At 38.3% G+C, this 17,134-nt stretch overlaps 1 protein-coding gene across 7 annotated transcripts in view; it reads left to right on the top strand.

Moving 5' to 3' along the window:
• Positions 1-17,134, top strand: part of DNAH3 (dynein axonemal heavy chain 3) — a 66,728-nt gene that overhangs the window by 425 nt on the left and 49,169 nt on the right. For 2 of the 7 annotated variants that reach the window (XM_054210948.1, XM_054210953.1), the window contains exons 2-13: positions 3,006-3,113; positions 4,620-4,709; positions 7,190-7,415; positions 8,725-8,794; positions 9,860-10,049; positions 10,593-10,782; positions 11,921-12,116; positions 13,102-13,227; positions 13,940-14,135; positions 15,908-16,087; positions 16,504-16,640; positions 16,800-16,905. In XM_054210948.1, coding sequence (XP_054066923.1) covers positions 3,081-3,113; positions 4,620-4,709; positions 7,190-7,415; positions 8,725-8,794; positions 9,860-10,049; positions 10,593-10,782; positions 11,921-12,116; positions 13,102-13,227; positions 13,940-14,135; positions 15,908-16,087; positions 16,504-16,640; positions 16,800-16,905 — 1,740 coding nt within the window. In that variant the 5' untranslated portion in view covers positions 3,006-3,080. Of the gene's footprint in view, positions 1-16; positions 77-2,413; positions 2,544-3,005; positions 3,114-4,619; positions 4,710-7,189; positions 7,416-8,724; positions 8,795-9,859; positions 10,050-10,592; positions 10,783-11,920; positions 12,117-13,101; positions 13,228-13,939; positions 14,136-15,907; positions 16,088-16,503; positions 16,641-16,799; positions 16,906-17,134 lie in introns of those variants that run through there. The other 5 variants (XM_054210949.1, XM_054210950.1, XM_054210951.1 and 2 more) reach the window with 5 other exon arrangements.

A 17,134-nucleotide genomic window follows, 5' to 3' on the forward strand; every position in this document is an offset into this window, starting at 1 on the left:
GCGCCGCGGCGGGCAGGGCCGGGGAGGGTGAAGGAGGGGAGAAGGCCGGGGCAGGGCCGCCCGTGGGATGGCAGAGGTACCGCGGGGGGGGGTTTAGAGAGGAAGGGGGTAGGAAAGTCTCCACAAACCGCCCAGAGTTTTAGAGGCTTTTATTTATTTCCTTTTTCTGACCTTCCATGTCCTCCTTCCTGTCCTGCCTTTCACACCGCGGGCCCAGCCTCAGCTGCTCAGGGCTGGGCCCCCTCAGGGAGGGACCCAGGGTTTTGCGTGGCTTGAGGACACATAGCCTTGAGCTTTTTCGAATTAAGGGTAGAAAAAATAAAAATATTTGCGACAGCTATGCGGGAAGGACCAGGGACTCTGGTCACTGGTTCCCACACGTTCCCAGCCTGTCCTGCTGCCTCCACAGGTGGGGGCAAACTTGTTTGGGGAGATGCTCCACGTGAGGAGTAATTGCTTTGAAAATTCATCTGGCTTTTCGGCATGATCAGTCCCAGCCTTTGGATAGGGCTGTCTGTCTGGGAAATGATGCTGGGTGAGGTGTGCTGCACCGTGGTTTTGGCCTGGCTGCTTTCATGAGCCATCATGATGGTGTTACATGTGAGTGTGAAACTTCAGTGAATTCCCAGCTTTTGCTCTGGTTTTCATGCTGTAAATCACAGACAGAAATTACTAAAATATTCATGTTTCTCAGGACTGTTTTAATCGCTCCTTTTGATCGGTGCCACCCACGAGAGTGTTGCAAAACTAAACATTAATGGTTTCGTGATTATTTTTTAAAGGCAACAAAATAAATGGCGTGTTTAACTTGGAACGTGCTGGTCTTACAATGCAAAGAGAGGTTTTATAAAATATGAGGTTTTTAACCTATCGGAGTGTCAGAGCTGTGTGTCTTTGAGATGCTGATTTCAATAAGCTCTGCAATATGAGAATCCGTGTAGATAGAGGAAGTAAAAGAGAGATTTGCATATTAATGCAAGTTTGGGCTCTAAGAGCCCAACACAAGATACCTGCAAGAAGATGGTGAGGGCAAGTTTATTTTGCTCGAGCTGTTAAAGTGTTTATATCTCATATTACTAAAGTGCATAGTGTATTGATATTCCCAGTAGACTAGTGTATATGAAATTAAATTTGTTGATTTTGCATGTTTTTTTTTAAAGTGAGCATAGGGAAAAACTAACTGGTAGAATTATAGTGTGACATAATCCAGTGATAATGGCACTATAAAGTTTAATGGCTCCACTGAGTTTAGAGGTGTATTGGAGATTTCAAACTTCTGGCTGTTTTCAAACATGCCATAGCTGCAGTTTTGGAGATAGTCTTGTGCATCTTAGTAAATTATTTTCCTGCTATGCATAATTATTTCTTCTGCTAAAAATTCACATATAATCTCTTTCTATATAAAATAACTGTTTTTCATGTTTCCCAAGCAGTGCTAGTCATTCACTTAACTTCAAAGGGCATGCATATGTAAGCATCTGAGTTCTTGCGCACAGAGGAACAGTAGTTACTATAACTGTTACTTAATTAAGCTTGTCTTCATGCCAGTGTCAGCTCAAATTATCACGAAAATACTCATGTTGCAAACAAGTTACCCCACACAGTAGCCGAGCAGTTGCCAGCTCCAGCGTTAGCAGCGCTCATTCTGTACCCCGCACTGCTGGCTTGTGTTTAAAGAGCAGCTTAGTTTATGGTAGGAACTTTTCACGTGTGGCCAGGCAGGAACAATGTTCCACTTGTGGTCGGTATTAGGTCAAGATATAAGGAAAACAGTGCTGTTAACTTGGGAATGTCAGCCATTCTTACAGTTTACAGAAAATAGGATGGAAAAATAGCATCCAAAGATGTTGGGAAAGAGTTTAAGTTAAAAGGAAAGTCTTGCTGTGTTGGCAGAACATGTACAAGGTTTCTCTTGACGGTTGGTATAGGGAGACTGCACTAGATTCCGTAATAATTCCCATTTGTGAAGAAATGTGGTGGATGACTCTTTCAGGACATAGTGAGTGGGAGGCAAATACATACAAGCAGACTTAGAGGAACTGGGAGTACAAGTATCCCGCCTGCTGTCTTCAGATCTTCAGGGAGTTTGATTCTGAATGGTGGAAAAGTGGTGGAGATGTTTGGGTTCAAGATTTTGAATCTTTAATATTATTTTTTTTCCTAGTTCTTCCTAAGAAAATCTGGGGTTATGTAGCTTTTATAGCTGTGGGAGCCCCCTTCCTGTGTGCAGTGTTCTCATACAAATGTCAGAGTATCTCAGATGTCTCAGGACTTCATTTTTAGTCGCTTTCAGAGGTAAAAGGAACCTGCACAGTTGCTCATTGGTTCCACAGCTGAATCTCCCTGACCACAGCTTGGCTAACACTGTGCTGAAAGGGGCTGCTTTCTCTCTGCTGCAGGAAGAGAGGGAGGAGGGAATTCCTGTCTCCAAGCACCAGCTATGCTGTAACGGGGGCAACAAAGCTGAGGACTGAAAGGCGGAGTGTCAGAGAAGTTCACTGCATTGGAACAGGCAGAGGGACTGGTAACAGGGGTGCCTGCAGGTAGTACCTGCTCTTACCCTGCTTGCTTATGCACTCTGTGGACGTGTAAGGCATGCAGGGCATCTCTGTCTTTTCCCGTTCCTTTTGATGGGTGCTTTTTTCTCATGGCAGTGTGTGGCTCCGTCTGCTATAAACAACAGTTAGGGGCCCAGAGTCCCTGGGACATTAGAGGAGAACAGGCAGCGAGGAGGAAACTGGTTTTGGAGAAAGTGGAAAGAGCAGGGTGGAAAAAATCTTGCTTGAAAGACATCTGGAGAGAGTTAGAAAGATTAAGGTGAAAAGTGAGCTTGAAGAGGAATGGAGAAAAAGAGAGCATGTGGTTTGGAGGGGAAGAGAGCTTAGTGTTGTAAACACGGAAGGGGAGAGCTGGGATTTTTCTTCTTCCTGGTGGTTGGCATAGGAGGCCGATTGTTTTGACACCTTGTGTGGTACCTGAAATGAGTCTCTGATATTTTTTTCCAGTGCATGTAACAAAAAGGATGCTTATATTGAGGGGAAGGACCAAAAACTTCTAAGCAAACAAAAAACCAAAGCAAAATGAAGCCAACACAGAGCCCAAGGCTCCTGAGGGTAAGTTCTTTCTGCAGTGACTGTGAAAGATCAATAATTTTTTGAAAACCTCAGATGAAATTGTCCGTTACTGGTGGCTAGTGGTTTGATGTTGGAAAAACTCTTATTTGAAGACACTCGTTCTTGGTGAATACTCTTTGTATCTAAGCCTTATTAAGAATTCCTTTGCTTATGTATTTAACTTGCAAGGTTAGATGGCATATAAATCAGCAGTTGCTTTAGAATGAACAATGGCTTTCCTAATAACTCTTGTACCTTTAAGAATGAACAAATCTCCTAATAAACTGCGTGGTTTGTTAATTTTTAAAGTACCCTAAGGCCCAATCCTTTAGTCATTAATCAAGAGCAATTCATGCTGTCTTTAGTGAAATATATCTGGTAGTGATAATGTCTTGATTTCTGTGTCTCTGTGCAGGCATGCTGGGGAATACCAAGAAGGCAAATCAGATTGGTCTTTTCTCAAATTTTATTTCTAAATCGGTTCTACTTTGGTATTGAGGAAGGCACAGTTTTGTCTGCTGGAAAACTAGGTTCGAGCAGTCTAGTTTTCCAGTCATACATCAGAAAGCAATAAAGATGTGCTAAAAATGTATTAAATATAACGTAAAAAATGATTATGTGTTGCATTGGGTAATAACGTCCTCTTTCACGGTGATTTAATTCAGTGCTGTTCAGATACCACGTACTTCCACCTCCTTTTTCTGATAGCGTCACTAGGTATTTGGGAATTTATTCCTCGTGAATCTCCTAAACAAATTTGATTTAGGAAAAGCAGAGCAGACAAGAGGTGAGGTTTTGGCCTCACTAAGGAAAGTTGCCATTCAGAAACACCTTAAAGCGCTTTAAGGCTAAATAATTCTCAGAAAATACCCTTAGAAAACTTTGTATGGAGTCCTGGAAGGCCACTGCAAAGCCATGTCACCTTGAGGAGGTGGAACATAGTCCTAAGACATATTACGTATTCTGGCATTTGTATTAAAACACTTTGCAAAGTCTTTGTGAGCAATCTGTTTCTCCAGTGGCATCCTGGCAATATAGATTCTTCTGGAACTCGGTGGTTTTTTTTCTCCCCAGTAACACAGTTCACACAACTTGGACTGTTTCACTGTCAATTTGTCAGTCTGGTAGGCTTTAATATTTTAGTATCCAGTGTTTATACCATTATAAACTGCACGCAACATGTGGAGTTTTTTAGTATACCTAAAAATATTTAAAACAATTTGAATTGTTTTCAGTGATATAAAAATAGTGAAAATGGTGTGTGTTTTTTTGTTTGTTTTTTCTTTTTTTTTAATCTGACATTTATTGGTGATTAGAAGCTTTATCAAATGACTACAAAGAATAGGGCAATCGGAAAACCTGTTTTGCTCTGTTTCCTTAAAATTAGAAAAGTTGCAGTATGTCATTTTCAATGAAAACTGAAAGTCTCTGTTCTTTCTGAATGAATCTTTTTCAAAACACTGTATTTCGCAAATGTCTTTGAAGTTGTTTTTCATTTCTCTCTAGCCACAAAATGATTCTGTGGATAATATGAGTCACGCAGAACCGTTACCGGAGCATCCTTCTGCTTCAGCTGCACCTTCAGAACTGTATCAGGTGTGTGCTCCCTCCTGTTCTGTCAGGCTATACATTAAATTACATGTGCTAGCATGATTTTAGGCATCATATATTACCAGGCCTTAGGCAGATGAAGTAAAGATAGGAAAAAGTGTTTAAATTGTTAAGTTAAATACTAAGCAGATTGTCAGGCACTTCATTAGAGTTGCTCTGATTTAGAAAAGTGTTGTTACAACTTCTGTTATGATTTGGATATTAAACCTTGGTATTTTAAATCTGTTATTTAAATTTATAGTTAATTATTCGCTGTTAAATTTTGGATTAAATATTTTGAGTTTAAGTTTCTGGAGAAGGGAGCAAATAGTATAAGTATTTTTCTACCAAGCAAATTGTGATTCTTCCCCCCAATACTTGACGGTAGAGCACAAACCCCCCTGAGTTAGCCTGTTGTTCCAAAACCAGCTGAGAGCTTGACAGGTGCAGCATTGATCAGAATGGATGGCTTGTACAGCTGTACGGCTACAGCCTCTGCTGTGCGACACAAATCAAAATCATGTATGACAACGCTTAAGAGGAGAAAGAAGAGAGCGCTGGCTTTCCCCACCGTAAGTGCCTCACAGTTGCTCATTTGGCTCATTTGTGTCAGCACTCCAGTTCATCTAAGATGTCTTTCTTTAGAAAGATATTGTTTGTGAAGAAATTAAGGTAGTTTCTGATGGAAAATGGGTTATTTTGGACTTTCTCTGAAAATAGGAATTTTTAAGTGAAACATATACTCTAAAATAATGGTTAAAAAGTGAAAATTATTCAATGAAGATTTACATTAAAAATTTTTATTTTAATCAAAAAATCAATTAGACTTCTGGGGATGTGTTACGGGTTTATATAAGACATGGGAGCTGATTTAGCCAGTCCTGAAATTTTTGTGTTGCATAAGCAGTAGATATTTGCCAAGTGACTTGCTTTCTTCTTTGCCAGAAACAGCTGTTACCCTCTGACGGACTTTTTACCCAAGGGTTCCCATGGGTATCATGATTAGCAAAGCACCTGCCGTGCACCCAGAAAGTTACTCTACCTAGTGGGGAAGAAAGAGCATATTTTACAAAGCAGACCTAATTAAGAGAGGAGATGAGAATTCAGAGTTTATGCTCACTTCAGCAGTTCCTAAAGATACACAGTGACTTTGTGGGGAAAATCTCCAAATCTCTGAATTTTTTTAAATTGTATCAGTTTATCCCCCAAAACTAATTCAGGGGCCTACCCACTTGTCTAGTGCGTGCAGTGGAATAAATCAAACTGAAAAGATTTTATGAACTTTCAGAAGCTAATTTCATGATTGCAGCAGTAGTGTGAGTCCTTTTTTCTTTGCTGGTAAGATTAGCCCTAATTAGGTCATAACTAAAATACAAGGCAGAGGTAATAATCTTGCCTTAGCTTGTATTTCAGATTGACTAACTGTATTGTTCTTCTCACTAAAGCTCATGACAGACTAAAAAAAATAATAATTCATAGCTGCATCTGTAGGTTAAATGAAAAGAAGCTGGTTTATGCTTTAGTATGCTGTCCTCTCAGTGATCATAAAAAGCTGAGAAGATGAGGTTAACTGCAGCTCCTATGGGAAAGGCAAGAGAAATGAGGGAAGCAAAGATGGGATGTCATGAATGTATTTAGAAGCTTTTTTAAAGAATGATCTGGAGCTGAGGGTGGTAATGCTGCATTGTAAAGAGGATGAAATGGGTAATAGGGATATGGTTGTGTTACTCCAATGAAGTAAAAAATCATTAAACAAGTTGTAATACAGAAACAAGCTAAATATGACTTTAGACTAAGAGCGCTAGGAACCATGGTATGAAGTACATTCATGATTCTATCTTATGTACGTTTTCTCTCTGAGGGTATCTTGATAAGAAACATACTTCTCGATCCCACAGCCATTATGCCTGTGAGCTATCTCATAAAGTTTAGACATCAGGACTGATGACAAGCTAATCAATAGATACCAAGTCACCTGAGAGAACCTGGAATGAACAGACAAAAGAAATCTATTAGAAATCCTGTATTGATGCGGAAGAGAGAGAAAGATGAGAGCTGAATTTGTTAACCTGTATTATTGTTAAACTATTACAAGGAGTGAGTGTTAAAAGTGGACAGGCCATTAACAAAGGCTTGAGGAATAAGGATTTTCTAAATTTAAACAAAGGTAAGGAGAAGAAGAAAAGAAGCAAGATGGAGATGTGGGGGAGTAGAGAGTACTAGATAATGTACTAATGCCTTCTCTTATTTATAAAAAAGACCTTGATTATGCAAAGAAATGCACAAGTACCACTGAAACACTGTGTAAAATTATTCTTATCCATGTGTAGAACATCAGGATCTAAAAATAGATTGGTGGTCAAATGACTCTAAGTCAGACTTATGTATTTGCTCTTTATACTAATTGGTTTTTAACCCTGTTCTAGCTCTAAGAGGACTCTTTCAATTAATGTGCTATGTAAAACTATTTTTTTTTCCAATTTCAGCATTTCCTTAAAAGCAACTATTATCCTCCTTTGATGCAACAAGCATCATGGACTTTGGCAGCTCCTTTCAAAGAACAGAGTTACTACCGAAGCCCAAGTGACTCCATAGCTAATAACTATACTCCTACCGCACGGGATTTAAAATTGAAAAATGTGCACAAATTAAAGCTCTCTTCAATGACAGCGCCATCACTGGGTTCAGCAGAGCAGAGAACATCCTCACAGCGTATCCATTTTTGAGTGTGTTTATAAGTTTAGCCTTGCTTGTTCTATACATTTTTATCTCTAATTGCTTACTTATTAAAGCATCATCCCTGGAAAAATCACCCGGAAAAATCAATGGAAAAAAAAAATGCACCTCTGTTATGCTCATATTCATCAGTCTTGCATAGCAAAACAAGATGGGGACAGGCATTAAAATGTTTACGTGAGGATCAAATCCAAGAAACGTTGCTTAATACACTGTTTAACGTTTCAACCACGTAATTGATGTATTTGTTAGCAAACTGTGCATACATATGTAAAACCTACAAGATGAGCTATTGTATGCTGTTGATTCAACATGACATTGTGATATAAAGCAAATAAGGTTAAGAGTTGTAATAGTCTTGCTATTTAAGTTTAACAATATATATATATCAAACATTTTACGAAAACAAGTTGTTTAGGCTTTAAGTATCTTACTAGTTGCAGGTGTCAAATTAACTCCATTGCTTAGTCTGAAAATTCCAAAGTAAGTTACTAATGAGCTTTATTTCCTCATTAGCTATATAAATGTCCTCTGTACCAATGGTAAGACACTCATAAAATATAGTTTTCTACATACTGTCAGTCTGTCTGTGAATATACTCATCCTGCATTGTTGTTTTGCTTCCCTGAAGTGTTAGAAATTGCTTCATTTCCCTGGGATAGATGAGACATAATAGCTTCAATATCTGCTTCGTCCCATTGTATGCTCTTTTAAGAAGGGTTTGGTTTTGTTCGTTGGGTCTCTCTAACAGTTTCTTTATCATACGCCAGATTCTTCTACTTGGTGTACTTCTCCAGTACACGGGTGGGATGTGGGAAGAAGGTCATGGTACCTTTCTTGCTGAAAAGGCATGATGTATTAATTTTGTTAAAAGACCTGTTTATTTGTACTCTGAAAAGCACATGGTAATACTTTGTAGTTCTCAGGTTTTTCATGTGTAGTATATTTTGTGTAACTTCTTATAGAAGTGCTTTTATATTCAAAATAGCAAGTCCCAGTGCAGAAAATACGGTTTGTGCAGGGAGGTAAGTAACCACTGAAGTCTTAAGCATGAGCTGAATGCTTTCCTGAAGCTAGTTTATAGTCCCAGAGTCAGCAAGATTATTTAACACATGATTTTAATGTCTTGCTGAATGCTAAGTCAAAACTAAAGGCTTCTTTGTGACATTGTTTTCTGTTATTTCATTATCTGATTAACAGACTTGTCTCTGTTTTTCGCCAATCTGAAATAATATCTTATTTCAAAAATACTCTTATATGTGATTTTCTTAACTGGTGCTTAAAGCTTCAAAAGAATGTGATCCTTCTAGGAAAAAGCTTAAACTTACACAAAGAAGTCAAGGGAATTCTGATAGGTAACGTACTGTAATGTTATAAAGATACAGATTATTACAATCAGACTAGATACCTGAGTTGTGATTTAATATTTCTTTTTACTTGGATGCTATGTTAAGCATCCAAGCATGAAATGTTAAGTGTCTACAAAAAAATGTATGTGCATCAAAACTGAAAATCCATGGTGTGCTCAGTGAGCACCTTTAACTGTTTCTTTGTGGCAAGACTAATTTCAGTCTTAGGCATGCTAAAGGAAAGGTCTTTTATGATTACTGACTTGACAACCCAGAATTTAGTTAATAGAGATGCAGATTGTGGAAATGAAGTCTCAGTTTTGCTGTGAGCATTTAAATGCTCTGTAATGCTCATAGAGTTGTGTCAAATTGGGTGCTCTGCTGTAGTGAAAATTTCTTTTTATCTTCGTGTGCTTGTGTTCTTCATCTGTAAAACAAGGAAATAGTCCTCTTTGGAAGTGCTATGACAGTAACTCCTTGTTACAATAACATGGAGATGAGTACCATAAAAAAGACAAAAGGCATACTTAAATTCTCTTCAGGCAAGGTCTTGATCATGTAAAGTAAATCAAGTGTGGAGAGACAGCTTGTTGGCTGAGTATCCTGAGCATCCTGAACAGTGTGGACAAAGGCCCTACAGAAACCAGCATATAATCATGAAAAAAGATGTCTGTAGCGTAACATTTATGCGAATGAGCCAATTTGAACTTTTGGCTCAGATTGTTAAGATTTTGTGAGATAATCACCTGAGAAGAGGCGATCTTGGACAACCTCCGTAACAGTGCTTAGTAGTTCTGGTTCAGACAGTATCTTATAAGCAATTCTATGAATCCGAGTGACACTGTGCAGCTGTAAGGTTTACATGATTGTGTTCTTTCTGTTAAAGTAGCATGCTATGGTATGCAATTTTACTGATTTTTTTTTTTGCTATGCGTAATTGAAATACGTCATAGGTCATACTTGTCCTTAGTGCAGCGTACATGGTTTATATAATGCTTGTCATTTGTCCATATTGATTTAAGAATCCATTACTGCTTCTTTATTCACTAAACTTGTATTCTTTTTTTTCAGAAGTATGCCAACTTTGTTAAACAGTTTGGATCCCATTTCGTTGTGTGCACCTGCTCATATGCAAGAATTACATGTCATACGTTATACAGACAACCAGCCATTGACCCCAGAAGAACAATTTGTTCTCATGGATTTACATGAGAGGGAGATAAGTAAGCAAGAAAAGCCACCTTCAAGAAATGATATAGAGGTATTTATATAATTGTTCTTCTAAAGATAAAAGTTGCAGCAGTAATAATCTGCAATGTATGTCTATAAAATGTTTATTTAAAAGTACTTGAGAAAAGAAGACAGTACCTGAGGTTTAGAAGATGTAAATGTTCAGTATAGCCAACTGCTGTTAAATATTGTCAGCTCCTTTCCCATTTGTTCCTCTTTTTAGCTACTCAGTCTGATTTTTTTGTCTAATGGGCTTGCAAGTAGAAGTATCTTCCCAAATTCTTAACCTCTCACATTGTTGGCTAGTACTTCAGAGATCACTAATTTAATATGCTGTACTCCATTCTATTGGTATATGTGCTTACATCAAAACAGATGGAAGTATTGTAAAAACGTCAGGCATTGGCAGTGCTTTAAAAAGAACCAAGAGGTAGATAGCAAAAATCCATTATATTCAAACACCTTTAAATTGTGGAAAAGGTTCAAGTGATAGAAAAGGTGAAAATATTTTGTAGTAATTCATTATCTGTCAGAAAATTCATATAATAAGCATAATATTTTTAACATTTTTTAGCGGTACTGTTACTACATATATAATGGAGTGCATGAGGACATGCTGGCACCTCAGGATAAGGAAGTGGTGAATGCAATTTTAAAGCGTATTCCAACTCATATTCTTGCTAACACAGACCTGGAGAATTCACTTGCAAGTTTAAAAGAAGAGATTAAGGCTGACTATTGTATCAGCCTCAGGAAAGCCATTGGTAAGACTGAAAATCTCTTAGCAATTCAAGAGGATGTAGACATCTATTGCACTTTGAAAGCAAGTCTGCATTCTATTCTTAGCACCCATGGAGAATTCCTTTGGGGTCATCAGTAGAACTGCAGTAGATATCTGAGAGAGTATAATCTGTGATCATGCTACCTAACATTCCAGTTTCAATAAATACCTATTTACTAAACCCGACATCCCATCACTTAAATATAGTTGGTCCTGTTGGAGTGGGTCCAGAGGAGGCCACGAAGATGCTCAGAGGGCTGGAGCCCCTCTGCTGTGAGGACACGCTGAGAGAGTTGAGGGTGTTCAGCCTGGGGAAGAGAAGGCTTCAGGGAGCCTTAAAATCCAAATCACATTCAAAATGCATAATTCTGCATCATCTCATCAGATGTATAAAGACGGGGTCGATCAAATGATGGTGACCTACTAAGTAGGTGTGGCCTCACACAGCATAAAAAGAAGAGATTGCACAGTTTTCACTCTGCCTTCTATGGTCTCTGATATCTTTCTAAGTACCCTTTAGTTTGCCTTTTATCTATGTCACAATTTTAGTGTTTGTGGTCCCCTTTTGTGATAATACTAACGTCAACAAGGGGTAGTGAGTCTGCATCCCAGTTTTTGTTAATCTCATATGTAATGGGCCACTGGTCGGCCCATGAGTTTTGGCGTTTAGCAGATCATAGACCAGTCCTTTGATTGTCATATCCTTCCTAGATGCAACACATGATTCATAACATTCCTGTGTTTCACAAACATTTAAGAGGCCTACTAAAAATTGTCCTTGAAAGAGATATTTCCACCCCTGGTTTATGGAAGAGGAATTGAAGCACAAAATAAATACACTTCAAGTGGAAAGGCAGAATGAAAAGCCATTTCTCCTGCCTCCCATTTTAGAACCACAACCAGGTCTTGTTTTCTTTTTCTGAAATAATTTTATAGTCAAATTGGTAATTTGATTATTGTGCTGTATTTCATCCTAAAAATGTACAAGTAGCTATGTGACAGTGTATGAGTTTTAAATGTGCAGAATTCTACCACTTCCTGAACTATGGAGATACTGTGTTTTCATGTGTAGGTTTTGACCATGCATGCAATCTCACCATGACATTTATGATTTGTTGTAGTTGATTACATCTTGATGGATCCAGCTGAGAGAGAGAGACTGTGTATTGGAAGTACCCCACGCCCTTTTCCCCAGAGAGTTGTCCGTGCACCAGTCCCATGGCACAGCTCTTACGAAGAAGTGAAAAGATGGAATGAAATGAATCTATTCATAGTGAATCCATTGATGCCCACTTTGCAACAGCTCTGGCTTTCTGAGTAAGAGGTCTTGTTCATAGGATCTTAGTTAAATTCAGAGTGTTTTTGATTTTATGGCTTGGTTAGAGAGTGCCTCTGCTGCCTTCTCTACATATGCTACAGAGGTCCTGGGGGAGCCAGTAGAGAGAAAAATCTGTTCTGTTTTCTAAAGATTTTTTTTTTTTTTTCTGAGCCTGTAAGAATTTCAACATGAAATGATTGTTTTCTGCAGACTCTGAATGCAAGCAGAAGCATGTTTTTACATGTCCACAGTGAAGAATGGATAACTTTCTGATATGAAAAGATCATCCCTTTTGTTAAAAGATGTTATCCCTAAATTAAGATTCAATGCTCAAGTAAATAGTGATTTGGAATTCTCATCTTGATTCCTGAAACTAACAAAATTAACTCTTAAAATTGAGTTTCTTTCAAATGTCTGTAGTTGGAAGTTGTTCTGGGGACTTTTGAAAATTGAGTGTTTTCTTACGAATTTAAATATGGTAGTGAATAATCCCGAGAACTGTTTTTGCATTTAAGTATCATTTACAGGAATTTAAGCTCTTGTATGTATGTATGTATGTATGTGATATATGCCATACAGATGAAACTTTATTTTTTTGCCCCTCAGGGTAGCCAGGATAGGTACTTATTACTATTAATATGGAATAGAACCAGTAGGTGTCATTCTGTGTGTTCTTTAATGCCTGGATACACTAATGAATCTAGGAAAAGGACAAGAAATTATTCTGATGATTTTAGCAAAAAATTAACAAAATTTTAAATACAACAGGTATAAAATGAAGTTTGTGAAGCCTTTTATGTTTGCTGATAGCAAAAAAAGCCATTAGAAGTGCATTTGTCAGACAGCTTATCAATGAAGTGATATGCATCAATTAAACTATATTATTAGTATTTATAAATACATGTGAGACCTTTCTGGCTATATTTCATGGGGTTTTTTAAACAGAATTCTCTAAAATATTTACTATTTGTTTTACTTCCATAGGTATAGTCATCTAAGGTTTGTTCGCACTGAAGAAGTGCTTTCTGGAGACCTGCCACTGTTGCCCACTGAATTTGAGGAGGTCATTCGAAGACACTGTGTGGAAGCTCACAATATTCTTCAGAACAAGTCAGTGCCAAATGTAGTAATAGTAGATGAGTAGAGTATCTTAGGATGTGATTTATGTGAAGCTCCCCTTTTAAAACAGATCTTAGAGTAAGATGACACTAGTCCCAACCACAGGACTGCCAAAACAAAGGGGAAAATAGGGGAAAGGGATAAGCATCTGGATGCTAAAAGAGCTATTGAAACTGCAGGAGTGCTTGCACAAGAGCAAATGGGAATAAACTGGCTATGAATAAACGTAGATTGGAAATTAGAAAGTTTCTAGCCTTGAGAAGAGTGGAGTCTAAATCTATAAAAATGGTGACAGAAAACCTAACTTTTTTAATTATGGAAATCAATCAATGTAAGAAAGAGATTATAAGAGGTAATAGCCCATGATATTAGGTGGCTGCATTCTGCCACCTGAGATCTCTTCCAGACTCAAGGTTCCCATTTAATGCTAATAATTTAATATTGTCATTAGTGTTCTGTCTATTCATATTAATTTAAAGTAATAGTAGGGGCCCATTGTAACAAGAATCCTTAGCTTAAAAACTCAGGTTTCCTCTAAGTCCTGGTAGGTACGGTTTTGTTTGACATGTAATTAAAAATTCTCTGCTAGCACTTTGAATTTTGCTTATTCTTTGGGTAATTTCTGAGCTTAGATTTCATTGCAAGGAGCAAAGTAAGACTAATATGCTTTTAAAACCTTTCTCTCCATATCATTTCGTTGTAGATGGATTCCAACTTGTGCATCCATTTTCCGTGACCAAAAAAGGAAATGGCTTCACTTTGCTCCTCAAAAGGACACTGATTCCTCTCAGCAAGTTGAAAGTTATTTTTGTTCAGTGGCAACTCTAATGTCATTACAATTACGCGAGATGGTTGTTAACTCCTTAGAAGATCTTCTTGCATTTTTTATGATCCACAAGGTATATGCTGTGCAGTATATCTATAGTTTTCAGTGTTACATAGAGATAATAATTCATATAGCCATAAAATGTAATGCTCTTTGAAGGCCAAAATATCCCAGATAGCTCGTGCCTCCATGAAAAATGGCTGGATCCTTTAAACAGTTGTGCATACTCAGTGGAATTTTCTTTGCATGGTCGAGAACTGCTCACTTGAATAATCATTTTGCAGGCCTAGGGTTATGACTAGCAGTTTATAAGAGTTTTCAACTCTGTCTTGAGTGAGTGGGTGTGGGTTTTTTTGTTTGGTTGGGATTTTTTTAGTTTTATTTTTCTTGGCCTTAATCAGGCAATACACTTAAACGTGTGTTTCTGAAAGCACGTGAATAATTCCCTTTGAAGTCAAAAGTGTGCATACTCATGCATGTCATCCTTTGCAGAGGTAGTTTATGTATGTGGTGTCCCTGTGTATAACAAATGAGTGCCCTGTATTATTTCAAGTAATGCACATAATAATAATAAACATTACATTGCAAGATTTTTTACCACTTTTGGCTATGATAAAGTTGCCTCTTAGTGGAAATGAGTTCTTTAAATATCAGATCACCCATATATCAGATTTTGTGTTTGTTTCTAGATTTTATTTCTGATAGGCATTGTGGATATTTTTTTTAGAGTTTTTGTTCTGTACGGTAATTAGCGCTTTACTTCTGTTACTTAAGGAAAAATCAAGGCAATTAGGCTTAAATCCAGTTTCCTAATTCCAACTCTTACAGATTCATTTGGAGTTGGCATCTTAAAATCTTGTGTATTGGGGCATCAGTGTTTTGAATAAAAATCATGGATGAAGTTCCCATTGGTGCTGTGTAGTTTAGAGATTTGGAGGAGTTGACGCATCTGAGGGACAGGATGCCATCCAGAGGGACCTGGACAGGCTCAAGTGGGCCCATGTGAACCTCATGAAATTCAACAAGACCAAGTGCAAGGTCCTGCACCTGGGTCGGGGCAACCCCCGGTATCAGTGCAGGCTGGGGGATGAAAGGATGGAGAGCAGCCCTGCCGAGAAGGACTTGGGGGTGTTGGTGTATGAATAGCTGGACGTGAGCCTACAATGTGTGCTTGCAGCCCAGAAAGCCAGTCGTATCCTGGGCTGCATCAAAAGATGTGTGGCCAGCAGGTCGAGGGAGGTGGTTCCGCCCCTCTCTGGTGAGTACTGCATCCAGCTCTGGAGCCCTCAGCACAAGAAGGACATGGACCTGTTGGAGTGGGTCCAGAGGAAGCCACAAAAATGGTCAGAGGACTGGAACACCTCTCATATGAGGACAGGCTGAGAGCGTTGGGGTTGTTCAGCCTGGAGAAAAGAAGGCTCCAGGGAGACCTTACTGCAGGCTTTCAGTACTTAAAGGGGTCCTACAGGAAAGATGTGGCAAACTTTTTAGCAGGGCCTGTTGCAATAGGACAAGGGGTAATGGCTTTAAAGTAAAAGAGGGAAGATTTAGGCTAGATACAAGGTAAAATTTTTTTACAATAAGGGTGGTGAAACACTGGCACGGGTTGACGAGAGAGGTGGTAGATGCCCCATCCCTGGAAATATTCAAGGTCAGCTTGGACAGGGCTCTGAGCAACCTCATCCAGTTGAAGATGTGCCTGCTTGTTGCAGGGGAGGTTGGACTAGATGGCCTTTAAAGGTCCTTTCTAACCCAAACTATTCTATGATTCTATAAGTCTTTTAAAAATTATTATAGTGATAATTGATTTCTTTGTCATGTAGAACTTTCATTCTTTTCCCTAAGGATGGAAGTGATTTTACAGAACCGTATCAAGAAATGCAGTTCTTTGTACCTCAGATACTAACAGTCAAACTCAGCATGGAAGAACCCAGGATTGTCTTTGAGCCACCTTTGAAAGCATGTTGGGATTTAATCAGTCATTGCTTCAGGGAGGTCCTGCACAGTGCTGAGGAACTTCCAAAGGTACTGGATAAGCTATAGCTGCATACAAAGTACAATATGAATAAAAACTACCTATGATATAAAAAGTTATAAATGAGGCAGAAAACTGACAAATAGAAGATAAAGATGAAGGTTGTGTATCACGAACTGTATGAACTTTTGTGATTATAGAAGATAGCACAGAAATTGTTCCTTTTCAGATTCAAGTTATGTTAAAGCCCTGGTTTGATTTTCATATAGTTTTCGCAAGCAAACTATGTAACTAAGCGTTAATTATGAATCAGAGTCTTTTCACACTGCAAAATAGTACATTTTTTTATACAAATAGTTTTTACCAAATAGTAAATTTTTTTTGAAGTGGTGGTTGAGTGGGTAATAGGATACCTTGTTTCCTCTATTGTGTGTGTTATTACAGTATTTTCAATGGTTCCCTTTAGGTAGAAAGACTTCTATTTCCAGAATTAAAAAGAGATGATCTCACTCTCAGAACAGTCAAACCAGATGAATCCTTGTTTTCAGAGTATGTGAACAAACTTGAAAAGATCTTTGAGAGCAACGTACTTGGTCCACAGAAGTAAGTTTTGGCTGTTAACTCCGTTGCTCATCCAGACCCTCAGATTAATAATACTATCCATTTGACTCAAACAAACAGTTTGAGTCAATTCGTTTCTTATTGTAGAGAATCTTCACATTGGAATCTTACGGGTTTTTTTCATGATCTTCTGTGTTTAAGGTATTTAAACGTGTACAGGAAATACAGCAATCTTTTGAACAACAATGCACAGCAAGATGTCACAGATTTCTTGAAAGAAGGCCATTCTTTAGAAGCTTTAAAAGAGGTAGTATGTAACTGACAACTGCTATGTGTTCATACAGCAGCTGACATATCACGCTTGAACTCCTATCGAAATAACTTGTTTTACCCTTGGGAATACTAGGGAAGCCATCTCAATTTATGTAGCCCCTTAGGGCTGTGCAAATGTGGAGGGAGGCTTCTTCATGGCCTTCTTCTGTGGGTTTTGTTGGGTCTTAGCAGACGTCCAGTGGAAGGCTGCCCAGAGTATTTGG

Source organism: Rissa tridactyla, chromosome 8 (assembly GCF_028500815.1).
Source record: "Rissa tridactyla isolate bRisTri1 chromosome 8, bRisTri1.patW.cur.20221130, whole genome shotgun sequence".
NCBI lineage: Eukaryota > Metazoa > Chordata > Aves > Charadriiformes > Laridae > Rissa > Rissa tridactyla.